At 48.2% G+C, this 14,519-nt stretch overlaps 1 protein-coding gene across 4 annotated transcripts in view; it reads left to right on the plus strand.

Moving 5' to 3' along the window:
* Window positions 1-14,519, plus strand: part of PTPRG (protein tyrosine phosphatase receptor type G) — a 668,714-nt gene that overhangs the window by 575,389 nt on the left and 78,806 nt on the right. For 2 of the 4 annotated variants that reach the window (XM_069476009.1, XM_069476010.1), the window contains exons 13-14: window positions 521-523; window positions 10,435-10,564. In XM_069476009.1, the coding sequence (XP_069332110.1) occupies window positions 521-523; window positions 10,435-10,564 (133 nt within the window). The remainder of the gene's footprint in view (window positions 1-520; window positions 524-10,434; window positions 10,565-14,519) is intronic. The other 2 variants (XM_069476012.1, XM_069476011.1) reach the window with 1 other exon arrangement.

Consider the following 14,519-nt stretch of genomic DNA (forward strand, 5'->3'; position numbering starts at 1 on the left):
CCACTCCTTTGGGCAAACCCTGAGGTGTGTCTTTGGAACCCTCAACCTCTAAGGAACCCAACTTGAAAACCTTAGATTATGGAAATAACAATATCACCAGTTACCGTTGGCTCTGTGCTAGCTCTGCCTGTGCTAGAGGCCAGCTGTATATGTCACTCATCCTGCAGCACTCCCGTGAGGGCCTTGCTGTCAAGCCAGTGAGGAAACTGAGGCTCACAAGGTTAAGGGATGGGCCCAGGGCCACACAGCGCATGGCAAGACAGCCCAAACTCAAGCGGAGCTGCTCTTCTCTTAGCTTTGGTGCTAGTTTCCAGAATGAACAACACAAGATGATTTCAGACGAAGTATTACTTATTAAGTGACTATTTTAATGTATGCTTTTAAAAACAGACCAATTTTTCATTTATGGCAGAGGTTTTCAACTAGGGACAATCCTGTCCTTCTCCCCAGGAACACTGGGCAGTATCTGGAGACATTTTTGGTTGTCACAACTAGGGTGGGAGATGCTCCTGTCATCTAGCGGGTAGAGGCCAGAGATGCCACTAAACATCCCACAGTGCACAGGACAGTCCCCCAGACAAGGAATCCTCTGGTCCAAAATGTCAGTAGTGCCAAGGTTGAGAAACCCTGATTTATTCCTTTTTGAAGAAGTTTCCTTGAGGGAAAAAAAAAGAGTAGTAAATTTAAAGACAAAAATAAGTAATAGTACAGGTTCATGAACATAGGGCAGAAATCACGAATGTGATACTCACTGGGAACGTTGTAGCCTACGTTATTTAAAATAAATTACATCAGGAACTTGTGTGGACCATCAGAAGTAGTTTTCAGCCAAGGCTAGTTCTGTTGATCGGGTTCCTTTTTCAGGAGATGTTTCTTTATAATTCTGCTTGCCCCTGCTCTGGGCTGTCCTTTTCCTAGCATGTCCGTAGGAACTAGGTCGGGGTAGCTTGAATGGATTATTCAGCTACCGATACGGTTTAGTTTCCTCCCAAGAAGTATCTGGATCCTTGGAAGTTTCTGTTCCCCACTGAGTGATCTTTGAACTAAGACAGATTGTAAATCTCTTGGCATGGAAAACCAGAACCCACTGAGGACAAGTAGATTTCCAGAGAGGTTGGAGGCAAGAATTCAGTTTGTAGGGGGTGGCATTTCAGATACAAGATTAGTATACAGCTTCTGTCCCTGACTGACTTCAGAGCCATGTGATGTTGCAGCCACGTGTCTGTGGTCACGGTCTGGTAGGTTAGGACTTGCTGTATTTATCGGGCCTGGAATTAAATTAGGATTTATCAAATGCCCTCAATTTCCCGACACCTAATTGAAATAGAGACGACAGACCATCATTTGATTGTTTGAGTCTGGCGAATTACGCTCAGTGTGAGAGGGAAGGGAGCACTTACTCACGGGAAGTCTACGCAGTGATGTGAACGGAAGCGAATGACGCTCTAATTCAGCCCACACGTGTTAACGCAGCACCAGTGTCCTACTGCAGGAGAACATACGTGTTTGTAACCAGCCAGCAATCATTCCTCTGCAGCAGTAGTGTAGGTAACATCAGGGCTCCAGAAAAACAACGGCCAATTTTGTGGCCCTGTCAAAGAGGAGCTACCTTATCCCTTCACACCCGTTAGGATTGCTACTATCAAAAAAAAAAAATAGAAAATAAGTGTTGATAAAAAAATGGAAAGATGGGAGCCCTTCGGGCATTGCTAGTGGGAATATAAAATGGCGTGGCTGCTGTGGAAAACACTAGCAATTCCTCGAAAAGCTAAAAATAGAATTACCATGCGATTTAGCAATTCCACCTCTGGGTATACAGTTGACCCTCAAACAACAGGAGCTTGAGCTGTGCAGGTCTACTCTACTTCTACACAGATTTTCTTCCACCTCCGCCACCCCCGACACAGCAAGGCCAACCCCTCCTCTTCCTCCTCCTTGGCCTGCTCAACGTGAAGATGGCAGGAATGGAGACCTTTATGGTGATCCACTTCCACTTAATGAATAGTAACTGTATGTTCTCTTCCTTATGCTTTTCTTAATGATATTTTCTTTTCTCTAGCTTACTTTACTGTAAGAATATTGTATATGATACATAGAACATATAAAATATGTGTTAATTGACTGTTTATGTTATTGGTAAGTCTTCCAATCAACAGTAGGCTACTAGTAGCAAAGTTTTGGGGAGTCAAAAGTTATACATGGATTTTCAACTGTGCAAGGTTTGGCACGCCAACTCGTGCATTGTTCAGGGGCCAACCATGTACCCAAAGGATCGGAAGCAGGATCTCAAAGAGCTACTTGTTCACCCATGTTGACAGCAGCATTATTTACAACAGCCAAGAGGTGAGAGCAACCCACGTGTTCAACAGTGGATACATGATATATGTGATATATAGTAATATATATGTGACATATAGTACATACAATGGAACACTTTCAGCCTTAGAAAGGAAGGAAGTCCTGTCACATGCTACAACATGGATGAACCTTGAGGACATTAAGCTAAGTGAAATGAACCAATCACAAAAAGACAAATACTGTATGATTCTACTTATACAAGGTGCCTAGCATAGTCATGGAAACAGAAGGTAGAATGGTGGTTGCCAGAGGCTGGTGCAAGGGAGGAATGGGAAGTTGTTTAATGGCCATAGAACTTTTTTTTTTAATTTTTAATTTTTTGAGGCAGAGTCACCCTGGCTACAGCGCAGTAGCGTCATGATAGCTCTCACAAACTTAAACTCCTGGGCTCAAGCGATCCTCCTGCCCCAGCCTCCTGAGTAGCTGGGACTACAGGTGTGCACCACTGCACCCGTTTAATTCTTCCTATTTTTAGTAGAGACGGGGTCTCACTCTTACTCAGACTGATCTTGAACTCCTGCGCTCAAGCGATCTCCCACCTCGGCCTCCCAGAGTGCTAGGATTACAGGTGTGAGCCACCACACCTAGCCAGGCTATAGAGTTTTAATTTTGCAAGACGAAAAAGTTCTGGAGGTCGGTTGTACAACAGTGTGACTATACTTAAAATCACTGAACTGTACATTTAGAAATGGTGAAGATGGTAAATTTTGTGTTACGTGTTTTTTGCCATAATTTAAAAAAATAAAGCAGCCACCTTAATTCACAGATGTGGGCAGTTTTTAATGAGTGATATTACACAAGACAAATTTGGTGAAGTTGCCCACGATGGAAACAGGCCATAAATTTCTGAGTGTGCAGACTGTCTTCTCTTTATCCTTCTTGCAAATGAAAGAGTCTTGCTTTTCCCTATTCCTAATGGTGGCCTCTACGACCCAAGCTAGCTTTAACCTTGACACCAGAGGGGTTCTGGTCCTGAAGCAGAAGTTGAGCCCTTTCTGGAGGGTAAGAGGCACTTCGGATGGGTCCATCTGATGTATCGCTGCCTGTAGCATTTATAGTACATTGTACTCCGTTTTTATTTGCTTCTACTGGGATGAGAGCCAAGCCAGTAAAAGGCAAACAGCATTAATTCAGTGATGACATATGCCACTGAAAACTGTTTTTCTTTTCTTTTTTTTTTTTTTTTTTTTAATTTTTTTAAAAAGCAGAATGGAGGCACTTTACTCAGATTCTGCTGGGTGCTGAAATAAAGACGGAGAGGAGGAAAGACTGTGGGGAAGTCGTGAAACCTTACGTCCCTGCGTATGCTCAGAGAGGGTTAGTTAGCATTTTGCTCCAGGTTTCGCTTGGAAGACATTTGTGAAGCAGACTCATTCTCTGAGTCTGGGCCCTGGCTGTCCTCACATCTTCTGACCTAGCGGCCGTTGATCTGCACATCACATCCACGGGGGAAGTAGTGAGGAATCAGTTGATAGCCGCTTTCTCCTTCTCATCCTCTGCACACAGATCAGCAAGACACAGCTCTGGAAAGACTATGAAAAAGGCACAGGTTCATTGAGGAGAATGGACCATGTCATATGGGCAGAGCAAGAGCATCATTAGTTTCTAATTAGTCGAGAAATAAAACTTCTTCCAAAATGAATTGAATTGGAGAAAGCTGCTTTGTACAGAAACAGCCTCTTCTCCTGAGCCAGGTTAGTGGACAGTCAGGATCATGGGCAGAAATTTATTAAGCCATGATTTTTGCTTTTGAGCTCAAGATTCTTTTTAAAGACCCAAGTTAGTGGTGGTCTGCTGATCCATTGGGTCAGACTGCCTTCCTGCACCCTGAAACTAGGCTGGCTAGGGTGAGCTGGCAGTAGGAATGAGGGGTGAGCAAAGCAGGTCTGGTATGGACGTTAGGGAGGAGCGAGGACTGTGGCAAACCAGCGAGACACGCCCTGTCCGAAGGGCCTGTGCTGCTTGGTTCCAACTGATGTTTACCATGTGGGAATTCAGGCTTTTGTTGCCAGCCTTCAACATTTCTAGGAGAAGCTTCCATTGCTGATTTTTAGTGAACTCTTTTGCTAATTAAATGTTGGCAACTAACTCATAATTAAAAAAGAATTGCTGGGGGAGGGGTATCAAATTAAATACATCCGTGGGTTGCCAGTTCACAGCTCATGGCAGGCAGAAATCAAAGGGCTGGTCCTGCTGGGAAAACATCTGGACAAAGCAGAGATGGAGATGAGGAAGCACCGCATGAACCCAGAGGTCCTGTACTTATCTTGGCGTCAGGATTTGGGCACGATGGAGGCAAGCAAACCCTCCAGTGACTGGGCAGCCTGTTCTGCTGGACCCCTCGGGAGGCAGCGGGTCCCAAGAGAAGCTCTGAGTAAAAGCGTCCTGCTCCTCCCAGTTGGGAGTGTCTAATCTTACCATGCCGTCAGCACTTGAAACTCTTCAATAATTTTTGAACAAGGGGCCCCACGATTTCATTTTGCATCTGGCCCCATAAATTACGTAGCCATAGCTGACACAGTCTGCTTCACATCGATTATCTCATTTAATCCTCATGACTCCCTGAAGAGGTGAGTGTTATCCTCTGTCCCCCTTTGATAGAGGAGGGACCAGAGGCTCAGAGATGGGCAGTCATTTACTCAAAGCCACACAGCTGGAAAGACTTGAGTCAGAATCTGTACCCAGGTCTGCCTGACTCTCCAGTGCAGGATTGTAACTCGGGGCACATGGCCTCAGGTGTGCTGAAAGGTGTATAGTGTGTTCTGGTTTCTGGAGCCCTGGGCATAGGGAAGGTTGTTGGGGGACTGAGGGCACAGGACGAGGAGGATGTCTCCTACCAGTGCAGCGTGCTGTGTGCTCCTAGCAGTTCGCTATTTTCTTAGGGCCACAGAATGAGTCAGGCAGCAGACGAGTGTTTCTTCTGAAGGACAGCTTGTCTGGTCTCAGGGCAAACTCTGAGGTCCTCGCTCTTCACCAGCAACCTCACCGCAGGCAGCCCCTGCACTGAGGCCCAGCAGGTCTCAAGTTCTGTGTGACTGCCACTTACTTACTCAGATGAAAGAGCAGCCAGATTCGGCCACCACCCAATGAGCTCTCACCATCTGCCTGGTGCTGTGTGAGGATGTTGATGAAGAAGAGAGCGATGGTGGTAGTGGAGATGCTGATGCCAGGGATGGTGGTGACACTAATCACAGCAGCTAACATAAACCAGGTCCATGTGGGTGCCAGGCAGCATTCTAAGTGTTTTATACATATGCATTCATTTAATCCTCACACCACCGCCATGCAGTAGGAAATACTATTTCCATTCACTGAGGCTCAGAGAGGTTAGGTCACTTGCCCAGAGTTGCAAAGCTCGTAGGAGTCAGAGCTTTATTACTGTTCTTCCATATGCAGACGGAAATCAGCCCTGCCTTTGGGGACCTATGATAATAAAAGAGCAATTATAATTGAGTGTGATGTGTTCAGTAAGAGCAACACATGATGATGATGATAACAATGGTGATGACGATGATGATGATGTACTACTTATTTAGCATTTGCTCGATGCCGAAGACACTTCCAAGCATTCTACATGCATCTTCTCATTGAATTTTCCCAACAGTTCTGTAAAGTTGGTTCTTTGTATCCCATTTTATAGATTAAGAATTAAGAACTCCAGGCCCAGACTGGTTTAAGTTATTGATTAAAGGTCACGTGGAAAGTGGCAGAGTAGGATTTGAACCTGTAGTCTTTTTTTTTTTTTTTTTTTTTGAGATAGAGTCTCACTCTATTGCCCAGGCTGGAGTGCAGTGGCATTGTCATAACTCACTGCTGCCTGAGACTCCTGGGCTCAAGTGATCCTACTGCCTCAGCCTCCTGAGTAGCTGGGACTATAGGCATACGCCACCATGCCCAGCTAATTTTTCTGTTTTTAGCAGAGGTGGGGGGGTCTCACTCTTGCTCAGGCTGGTCTTGAACTCCTGACCTCAAGCAGTCCTCCCATGTCAGCCTCCCGGAGTGCTAGGATTACAGGCGTGAGCCACCACACCTGACCTGAACCCGTAATCTTAACCCTGCCTTTAAAGATGGCACAGCCTGAGGGCTTGGGGAGACCTCACAGAGAAGGTAGCACCTGAACCAGGATCAAAGGATCAGAAAGAGCTTCTGGGGTCAGGAGGGGAGAGGCATTCCCAGCAGTGGGAACAGCAGGGGTCAGGGTGAAGAGGTGGAGCTGTGGCCCAGCGTGGTCACCAATGGGGTGAGTGGCTGCAACACGGGGTAGGGGCATGGCAGGAGAGATGATGCCAGGGTGGGAGGGAAGACCCCACTCCCGAAGGGCCTTGTTCTCCCTGTTCAGGGACTTTGGTTATCCTGAGGCCCTGAGGAAGCCCTTCAGGACAGTGACAGGAGCAGATTTCACATGGTCACCTGGAGGTGGAATCCAATTCCAGGCTTCTAGAACCATGAAGACAGAGCAATACTGTGAATTTGAAAATGAAATCAACTTTTTCATGCCCTACATGGAAATCCAGTAGCACTCTTACTTTTGCCTGGTCTTCATGTAAAAGACCCAAGCAAATCCACTGCCTGCCGTTAGTCAAGGTCACAGTTAAACTATTGTCAGCATAATTTCCTTAGGTCTCTTACTCACAGTGCAAGTTACTGCCACCCTGAGATCTCCTCCACAGAAACCACCATTTGGGAACTGTCCACAGTGGGATTTCAGATGGTGTTCAACCCCACTACTTGACCCCCCAAAATTGCCACACAGCGCCGTGTTCGAAAGAGAAATGGATCCGAGTCGTGGAACCTTGGTTAGCACCCAACTCCAAGCCAGGCAGCTGTGACTTCCAGACCCTTCTCCTCTGGACCTCCATTCCCTCCTCCATCAATAAGGAGGACACACTGGTGGTTCACACCCTTTTCTGGGGCCTGGAGCTCTCTGGGAATCCGGTGAAAATTTTGAACACTCACCTTGTGGAGGAGGAGGGAGGGACAGACATAATCACCGACACACAGGTGCACATGGGATTTCAGGGACGATGTAACGTGCCATTGATCATCAAACCAGATACTCATTCTTAAGCCCCTCCTAAGGCCCAGAAATTCTGGAATGGTCACTGTTGACTGGTTTTAGGATGGCAGAAATACCATGGAGCTGGTGTTTCCAGTAATTGTTTAGGAATATAAGTGTGAAGGATTATATTGGCCAAGAGTCCTATTCAGTGGTTTAGAACAAATAGGACATGGAGTTTGCATTCTGTGTAGCAGCAGAGCCAAGAATCCTCTTCTGTAAAGAGCAGGAAGAGAAATAAGACATTGAGAGACCCTTTAGTACCCAAGGGCTTCCCAAGGTGGAGACCAAATTAATTGAACCTGTAGTCTATAAGATCAACCCTCCTGACGTTTTTCCCATTAACAGGACCTCTAGGTCTTTGAGATACCCCCATCACTGGCCAGATAATTGCCTGGCTGATCTGCCCCCTTGCTGGAGCCGTGCAAAATTATTCTCATTTGCAACTCAGGCTGCTCTGGCCAGCCACCAGCACTTTGCCATAAAAGCATCATGTCAGTGGAGAGAACGCATGTCTGATCCTTTTCTATCTTGGCTCAGGACCCTGCAGTAGCTTCTGCTGCCCTTAGCACTGAGACTCGGTCCCGTAATTCAGTCTATGAGGCCCTGGCTGATCTGCCTCCTAGTTCCCCATCTTGGTCCCCCTCACTCTCGATCTTGTATTCTCACTGATAATGCTCTCCTTCCACAACACGCTTCTTCCTGCACTTAGCCTGGCCAACTCTCCTTCATCCTTCAGAGCTTGCCCTAAACCCCTAAATATGACTTCCTCGGGGAGCCCTGTGGAGACCTGGGCATGGATAGCTATTGCCCTCAGCCGCTTGGGCCTGCCCTGGCGCCGCATTCAAATTACTTGTTCACGTGCCCGCGTCAGCCCCTTTGAATGACTCCTACCCCGTGGGCATAGTGCCGCTCCCGTGTGATGTACTGTGTCATCCCCATTCCCACGCCACGCCTGGTGCACGGTAGGGGTGGGCAAATAGCTATCTAATGGAAAACCGGAGCAAGGGGTTGAGAGATGGGCTGGCACAGCTAGTAGGTGGGCACTTTATCAACAGCAAGTGCTCTGTGGTGGCTTTCCAGCAGACTGTGCTTTGCCTGCAGGACTCTGTGTTCTCTGTGAGCTGGGGACGAATTGGGCCCCACCTGTTTCCCAGGCCTGTGCCGAAAGCAAAGGAGGTGTTCGCTATAAAGTACGTTAGAGGAAACCAGGGAAACGCGCAGTAACACACTTTTTGTGACTCGGGAGTCTTGCCTCTTTAAAAATCTGCTCCCAAGGCCAATTATTTCTTCCCTACTTAGCCCACCTTCCCTCACCTGGAAACCCAGCCTGATTAGCTCCGCATTTAGCCCATCCTGCACAGGGACACTACGGGCTGGATGAACGCTGGCCTCATTTTTTTTGCAGAGCCCTTGCTGAGCACAAGTCAGCCTGCAGCCTGCTTTGGATTTTTCTAGGGGCTTCTCCCTGCAGTCACAGTTAACCCTTGCTGTGTCGCTGCCTGCCTCCTGCCATTGCCTCTGTGCGCCTGTGCCCTTCCCAGCCCCAGCACCGTTCCTGAGCTTCATTTGGGCCACCTGGCACTTGCCAGGCATCTACCCTGCAGACCAAGGGACAATAGGATCTCCTGCTGGGGCTCCTGGGGACTTCTGAAGACACTCGGGGGCCTGGAGAGTTATAGGAAGAAGCTGCCTGGGTAAGAGGAGTGGGCTGGCCAGTGCAGATCCTGGACTGTTCGGCAGACTCGCCCTGTTAGCCCCTAGATCGTGGCTGCTATTTAGAGGCAGACGTGTGCTGGGAGCAGGGGGAGGCATGGCTCCCTGTCTCATTTGTCTTAGAAGCTTTTGGAAGGGTCTAGGGTAGGGGATGGGATTGAAGGAAAAGCTGGAGAACCAGATTTGAGGACAGACAGGATCTCCGGGGATCTGGGTGGTGGGACCCGATGGGCAGAAGCCCCTGGGCGCTCCTGCTGGGATGTGCTGTTCAGTCTTTGAGTCGCTGGTTGAGATCGCAGGGTGAGAGCACCACTGCCGCAGCTTGAGGCCCACACCCCCCCTTGGCCAGGACAGCAGAAAGCCCCACACTCAGATGGCTGTCTCACCATGACGGTCTGTTAGGGAGAGGCGATTTCCCAGAGCAGAATTGGGGTGTACTTAGAGCAGGAAGGGGTAAGGGATGCTTAGCCACAGAGAATAGATGGCCGTTGCAGTCACAGCCGCTGACTGCCCTCGCACTGGGGAACACGAGGGGCTCTCCAATGGCCATTCCTCCCCTGCTCCTTTCAGGGACTTGAGCGTATGCCTCAGAGAATCCAGAGTCCCCTGTGTTGGTGACGTTCTTGGGGTAAGCCTGGATGTCTGTGTCTTCTATACAGGACTCTTTAAAAACACCTTGAACTGGCCAGGTACGGTGGCTCACACCTGTACTCCTAGCACTCTGGGAGGCCCAGGCGGGTGGATCGTTTGAGCTCAGGAGTTCGAGACCAGCCTGAGCAAGAACGAGACCCCGTCTCTACTGAAAATAGAAAGAAATTATATAGACAACTAAAAATATATATAGAAAAAATTAGCCGGGCATGATGGCGCATGCCTGTAGTCCCAGCTACTCGGGAGGCTGAGGCAGGAGGATCGCTTGAGCCCAGGAGTTTGAGGTTGCTGTGGGCTAGGCTGACATCACGGCACTCTAGCCTGGGCAACAGAGTGAGACTCTGTCTCAAAAAAAAAAAAATTGTCTTTTATTAAAAAAAAAAAAAAAAAAAAACCACCTTGAACTCCCTCTGCAAATCCGTCCCCACTGACCATTACAGAACGCAGCCCACAGAAGAGGCCTTGCTTGGGTTGGGACAGGGTAGGAAATGGTGAGGGCTGCAGACTGCCCCTCCTGTCATGGGGCAGCCCAGAGCAGGTGGCTCAGTTCTCCGGAAACCACACAGAACTGGAGCAGAACTCTGCACCAGGCTCTGGCTCCCCAGCTCCGCTACCCTCTGTCTTCTGACTGGGCTGATTTCTCGTTGCTGCAGAAAAGAATACCTCTGGAATGATAAGCCGCCCTGCCCCAGGGAGGATGGAGTGGATCATCCCTCTGATTGTGGTATCAGCCTTGACCTTCGTGTGCCTCATCCTTCTCATCGCTGTGCTCGTCTACTGGAGGTAAGCCAGGCGGCACCTACAGAGTGCGTGCGGGCCAGGTGCCTGCGAGGGGAGGCCCGTGGCCCCTGCATTCAGGAAGGTGAGGTGGCTGGAATGTGTCTAGTGCCACCACCTGGGAGACCCTCTTGTCTCTGGAAGACGACTGCAGGCCAGAGCCGCCACTGAGCTCAAGGCACTTATGGTAAGTATCTGGGATTTAGTACCAAAGAGGCTTTTGCTTGACAATCCAGAAGCTCCTCCTTCAGATCCCAGCTCTGCTCCTTGCTGGATTCAAATCCCATGTCCAGTTGAACTTTAGTTTCCTAATCTGCAAAATGCATTAATAAGTTCCATAGCATTTCCAGTTTCTCTGTGATGATGCTTTCCTTGATTGTAGCCACATAATACCTCCTCTTTACCTTACAATTTTGTTAGGCCTTTTGCCAAAAATTGAGCTGGAGGATAGGAAAACGTTTAGCATATGATGTGGCTGTTAATACATGCAGGATGAAAATGGCGGGTTGTGAGCCCTCCTGCTATGATCATCAACCTCGAACTGGCTCTCACAGCTTCGCATGGGCAGCCAGCCCGCAGCCTCGGTTTTCCCCGCTTCACCGTCTCGGCCAGTTCAGCTGGGTAGCTGTGGCTGCCCGCTGGCGTGGCCTGGCTGCCTTCAGCGCTCAGGCTAAGGTAGGCGGCCTCTGCCCTTCATCGAACAGGCGTCACCAGTAAGAAACACGTGTCGTATTTTCATCTCTCCCTCTCTTCTCTCCATTCGCTCAACTCATTTTGAGCCCCTAGTGTATACACCGGTGATACAAAAGTGAGCAAGACAGATAAAAATCCTTACTCTCATGGAGCTTACATTTTCGTGGAGGAGATGGGCAGTAAACAAAGCTAATATCTAAAGCTTGTACTTTCTGAGATGGGGTTAAGTGTGCAACGGAGAAAACTAACTCTGGAGAGGGGAGGGGCATGCGGGGGCTCAGGGCTGGGTGTTCAGAGCGGTCAGGGAGTGTCTAACTGAGGCACGCTCCGTGAGCAAAGACCTAAAGGAGGAGGGATCCAAATGGGCTCCATCTGGGGCAAATTCCGAGCAGAGGAAACAGCACATGCAAAGGCCCTGAGGCAGGAGAATGTCTGGCACGTTCCAGGAACAGCCAGGACGTTGTTCGGTGGCTGAGCACGTGGGTACAGGGGGACAGTGGTAGAAGAGGGTGTGAGGTCAGGAAGAAACAGGGCATAGGAGGATCGAGTCATGTGCAGCCGTAACAATGCCTTCATCCTAAGATGAGTGGGGATAGGTACAGAAGAGTGTTGTGGTTTGACTTCAGGATTACTTGGCTGCGGTGTTGAACACAGACGGAAGGGGAACAGGGGCAAAGTAGAGACTGTTGGGGAGACGACTGAGCTAGCTCAAGAAAGATGTGATTGTGGCTCAGACAGGGGAACAGTGCAGGTGTGGAGAATCAGTGGGCCGTAGAAATATTCTCAAGGTGGGAGCAAGAGAATCTGCTGGACAGACTGTGTGTCTTGGGTCTGTTCTCAATTTGCTGGATCAGGGAAATAAGGAGGGCATCTCCGACTTCCCCAGTTGTCCGACAGTAACGCCAGGACCACCTAGATTATGAAGTACCTTGGATTTTGGGATGAGCACGGGGACACCAGACTCACCTGCATGTCATCCCTTCTCCAGGAAAAAGTGGTTTGCAAACTTGTGTGTCTAGAACCCACTGGGAAACTGAAGGCTACCTAATGTGAGTTGAACTGGGCATGTAAAAGGTCTGCATGCCCATCTTTTGCTTCTGCTTGGTGCTTTGTGGTTTTCGTCTCGGACTCTCCCCACAGAGAAGCAGAGAGGTCCCACAGCTGCCTGAGGCTGAGTGATCCTGGGTTAGCGCTCCCAGCATAAAGCAGCGCCTCCTACCAAGCAGTTCTAGCAAAAACCTCAGGACTATTTCTGACTGGCCCACCTGGAGACCTCTGCCCACTGTGACCAAGAAGGACCATGTGGCTGAGCAGGCGTAGATACCAGGCTGGCAAACAAAACATGAGTGTTCAGCGCAAGGTTCCTGTAGAAAAGGGCTGTGTAATATAACAAAGACAGCTCTAAAATCTTTCCATTCAAGATGTACGTTCCCTTTAGAAAATGACAATTGTTTAAACTTATAAAAAACTCAGTAAGTCCCAATGGAAAATATGAATTGAATAATACATTAGTAGTTCATAACTAAAATATTTTATGATGTTTATTATACATTATATTTTTTCAAAAGTTTGGTTTAAAATAACCAGAGCTATAAACTTCATCTATTAGAGTCTGGATTTGAGCTTTTACCAAACTCCTAATGCCACTAGCACAAAAATGAGTGTGAGGGAGAAAATTCTTACAGAGCAAGGAAAATAAAATTGAATTAGTGTTAGGATGGATGAGTTGGCTAAGCGCACAGCCTAGAGGGGACAGGGACCTTTTTTCTGTCCAACTTTCTTTTTTTTTAATTATTAATGTGAAAGAAGGAAGCATTGGGGACCTCATGTAGGAAATTGGTGAATACAGAAGCGATGTGTATTTCCCTTTGGCGATGCAGTTTTGAAGCTAGAACAAAAGCGCTTCTCTTCTGCATTCTGAGGCACAGTAAGAGTGGGTGATTGGCAAACTGACTTGACATAAGTAGAGCACTGAGGCAGATCGGAACCTTCTGGATCATTTCCTCAGGTGGCAGGCTTGGCACCCAGGGGTTCAAACCAGCTCACTGTGGCAGCAATTTCTACCACAACCGAAGACTGGTCCTTTGCAGCTATTGTTCTGGTTTCTGAGTTGTGCTCCTTTGGCGTTGCTGACTCTGTGATTTAATAGGTTTGTGAAATAGTGGCAAACTAGACCCAAGGTCTCTGAATTCTGTCTCTGCCCAGACTCCCACTGTACAGCGATGTCAGTGCTTGCTAATGTTCAGTGAGTCCTTTTTGAGTTCCACACACTATGCCAAGCACTTGGGTGACATCGTCTTGTGTGATTCTTACAGCAAACCTGTATGGTGGGTACTATTACTACCACTTTTCTTTGACCAGGGAAGAGAAAGGGAATTCACATTTGTTGCGTGCCTGCTGTGAGCCAACCAGTCAGCAGTATCATCTACTGTGTGGTCAGGGCCCTTTTCTTTTGCAGTTGACAAGAATCCATTTCAAAATGCATTAAACACAAAGAGGGAAAAAAAACCTTTTCATGGAATTGAAAAGTTCAGGAGCATCAGGCCTGGCTGGATTCAGAAGATGAAGCAAGGACATCAGGACTTGGCTGGTTTGGTCTGTCTCTATTTGTCCTGTTCTCAGTCTCTGGGATCCGCTCCCCATGTGGTCTTCTCTCTCAGCCAGGCTTCTGCCATCATGTAGTGGCCTCTGGCCATGTTAGACTTACATCTCTCCATCCAGTGGAGAGGGAATCCGTCTTCTCAGATAGATAGTTCCACTTGAGTCCTAACAAGGTGTCTCCTGTGACTGACTTGGGCCATTTGTCCATCTCCAGTCCTCTGGATGCCCAAGGGATGGAATATTCTTGTTGGTCCTGGGCCTTATATTTAACTGTGGAGCCCAGAAGTGGGATCAGTGCCACTGCCATCAGAACCATGGACCAAAGCCAGACAAGGGGTGGTTTCCCAGAGAACCATCAAAGCCCAGAAAGGCGACTAGTTTTAGAAGTTCAGCTAGTATTGAATAGTATATGCTGAATACTAGTTCAGCTAAGTGTTCTGTTATTTAGGAGGTTATAAAGATCTTTCTTTCTTTCTTTCTGTCTTTCTTTTTTTGAGACAGAGGCTTGCTCTGCCACCCCAGGTAGAGTGCAGTGGTGTCATCATAGCTCACTGCAACCTCCAACACCTGGGCTCAAGCAATCCTCCTGCCTCAGCCTCCTGAGTAGCTGGGACTAGAGGCACATGCTACCGTGCCTGGCTAGGTTTTCTGTCTTTAGTAGAGACAG

Source organism: Eulemur rufifrons, chromosome 7 (genome assembly GCF_041146395.1).
Source record: "Eulemur rufifrons isolate Redbay chromosome 7, OSU_ERuf_1, whole genome shotgun sequence".
In the NCBI taxonomy this organism is placed as follows: Eukaryota; Metazoa; Chordata; class Mammalia; order Primates; family Lemuridae; genus Eulemur; species Eulemur rufifrons.